Source organism: Humulus lupulus, chromosome X (assembly GCF_963169125.1).
Source record: "Humulus lupulus chromosome X, drHumLupu1.1, whole genome shotgun sequence".
NCBI lineage: Eukaryota > Viridiplantae > Streptophyta > Magnoliopsida > Rosales > Cannabaceae > Humulus > Humulus lupulus.
In genome coordinates, this window is record NC_084802.1 from 204,470,736 (window position 1) to 204,473,732 (window position 2,997).

The following is a 2,997-nucleotide window of genomic DNA, read 5'->3' on the forward strand; positions in this document are numbered from 1 at the left end:
GGTCAGCCAAAAATCTTTACCGGTCGGATAAATAATTTTCACGTCCCGTAATATCACAAGATTAATCTCAAACCTTTGCCCCAGTCATTTATTGCCACTTGTCACTTTTATTGCCACGTCATCGTATTCAAATTTTGGGGATAACAACAATGATAAGCAGTTGTCAAGTTCAACTGATGATAGTGACTTGGAATGGGGAAAAGGGAGGCTTGAGAGTTCAATAGATTATGAAACAACACTGATTTTACAAAGGAATGTGATGAATCTGAGACAGAGGCTTTTTATGGGGGCTTCTATGATATTGATGAGGATGGTCACATGGGTTGTAAGAGAGTACGCAGATCGAAAATGATTTTTGATCCAAACTCAAAAATGCCTATATTAGAAATTGCAGTTATTTACCAGAATGGGAAGACAATGCTTCGGTTGTGGTAAATATTTAGGGACCACAAACACTTTTGGAATGTGTTGAAAGATTACACTATTTAAGAAGGTTTTGAGCTGCGTAAAGTGAAGCATGCTAGAAGCAGAGTCACACCACTTTGTCGAGTAGAAGGATGCACTTGGAGGATCCATGCTTCCTTATCTCCTGATGGAAGACACTTTATCATCAAATCATTGAACCAGGAGCACAGATGCCAATGTGTAGTGAAGAATAGGATAGTAACCTCTAGTTGGATTGCACAGAAGCTTCACAATAGTTTTGCTACAACGCCTGATCTGAGTTTGCAAAAAAAATGAGGGCTGATTTGATAGATAACTTTGGCATCGAGGCAACTAACAGACGGTTATGGAAAGCAAGACGGAAGGCAAAAGGAGATGTTGGTGGTGGTTATGTACACTCCTATGCAAATTTACGGAGATATGCTACTATGATTCATAGCACTAACCCTAGAAGTGTTGCTAATGTACAGAGCCAACTTGTGCCAGTCAATATAGATGATGGTGAGATTGTAGAAGCCCCAAGAATGCAGCCACGGTTCAAGAGAATTTTCATATGTTATGAAGGGGTCAAAAGTGGGTTCTTAGCTTGATGTCGACCATTTTTCAAATTAGATGGATGTCATCTAAAAGGGTCATACAAAGGCATCTTCTTGGCTGCTGTGGGGGTTGATGCAAACCACCACTTCTACCCCCTTGCTTATGCAATTGTTGAAGTTGAAAACACAGATAGTTGGAGTTGGTTTTTGGAGTTATTGAGGGGAGAAATTGGGGACAGTGCCAGTGGCCATCCATGGTGCATCATGAGTGATAGACAAAAGCTAAGAATACATTTAATTTATATGTAGGGACTAATTGAGGCCGTGGCTGCCATACCAGAGGCAAAACACCAGTACTGTTGTTTTCAAATTGAGAACAACATGATAAAAAGTTTGGAACAGCACAACTAAGGGATCTGTTTTGGGAAACAAATGACACATCTAATTTCGACACTTTCAAGCACATTATGGACAAGGTAAAAGAATTCAACTCAAAGGCACATGAGTGGTTATCAAATATTGACTTCAACCATTGGACTTTGAGCAAGTTTGACACTAGAGTGAAGGTAGAACACATTACCAACAATTTCATTGAGTCATTCAATCATTGGATAGAGGAGCATCGATACAAGCTGCCAATTGGACTCTTGGAAGGGCTAAGAATGCAACAATAAGCCATGATGTATGCTAGGAAAAGGACTGCATAAAGATGGGAGCACAAGCTCACTCCAAATGTCCATCGAAAGGTACATGAACTACTCAAGAAAGGTCGACTTGCACACGTAACAAGGGTTGGTGAAGAAGAATTTCAGGTCGATTATGACAAGAAAAGTTATAATGCTAGATTAAATGAATGGTACTACATTTGTGGGCAATGTCAGGTGAGAGGAATACCATGTATTCATGCAGCTGCTTGTATAAGCAAAATTAGGGCCAACATAGAAGGTTATTGCTCACCATACTTCACCACTGAAATGTGGAGGAAGAGTTTTATGGGTGTAATTCATCCCATAGCTGATGAATCTATGCGGTCTGAGTTTGATGATGACGAATTTTTACCTCCTGTCATAAAGGTGCAACCAGGAAGACCCAAAAAGGATCGTAGAAGAAGAGTTCCCGAATAGGAGAGACCATTGCAATCAGTGACAGAAAGCCAGCCACAGAGACGTGTTTCTAGCACCAAAAAGTGTAAGAATTGTCATGAGTTTGGACATAACAAGAGGACTTGCAAGAATCTAAGCATCATATCACAGAACCAACCATCTGAAGGCTCTTCTCAAGCACAAGTACCACCACCAACTGGTAGGGGTTGGGGAAATACAAGTTTTCGAGGCAAAAAAGATGCACCAACAACAAAAGGCAAAGGTAGAGGTCGAGGGAAAGGTTGATGGACAATAATGGGCACATCTTCTGAGGTACACTATTTAAAATTAACATTATTGATTTCTAATTTTTTTGTAATTGTCTGAACTGGTCATGACATATAAATTGCAATTTTTCAGGTTCAAGTTGGGAGCTTAGAGCCATCTGCTGAGGAGATGCACTTGTCTGAAGCAGCATTAGATCTTTTCTTAACTCAGGATACTCAGTAGAACCATAACTGTAACACCCTGGTTACTCCAAGACTATTACAATGGACTTTAAACAATGCTTAACTCGCTAAACGAGTCATTTGGTTATAAAAGTGCATCTAGGTGTTATTAATAGGCTAAGGTGAAAAATCTTGATAAAAAGGAATGGATATATTTTATTCAAAACATAAAACTGTACATGGGCCCATAAAAGTGTTTACAAAGTTATTTATAATCCAAAATGATCATTACAGTGTAAAAATTACAACCCGCTGACCTAAGCGGCAAAAATAGGGTTAACCCCTAGTTCCTCTGAGAAACACATTGGTCGTGGTGGTATAGCGGCCGCATATGTACACATCGGAACCTAAGCTCTCCACTCAAGGCTGTATGAGCTTTTCTTTCCCTTTACCTGCACCACATAGCACCAATGAGCCAAAGCTCAG

The 2,997-nt window shown here is 39.9% G+C and overlaps 1 protein-coding gene across 1 annotated transcript; it reads left to right on the plus strand.

Moving 5' to 3' along the window:
- Positions 1–737: 737 nt before the first annotated feature.
- On the plus strand, positions 738–2,572 carry LOC133806655 (uncharacterized). Its single transcript, XM_062244750.1, has 5 exons — positions 738–945; positions 1,057–1,248; positions 1,383–1,546; positions 1,862–2,053; positions 2,483–2,572. Exons 1-5 carry the CDS (start codon positions 738–740, stop codon positions 2,570–2,572), a joined length of 846 nt encoding a protein of 281 aa, XP_062100734.1.
- The last annotated feature ends 425 nt before the right edge of the window (positions 2,573–2,997 follow it).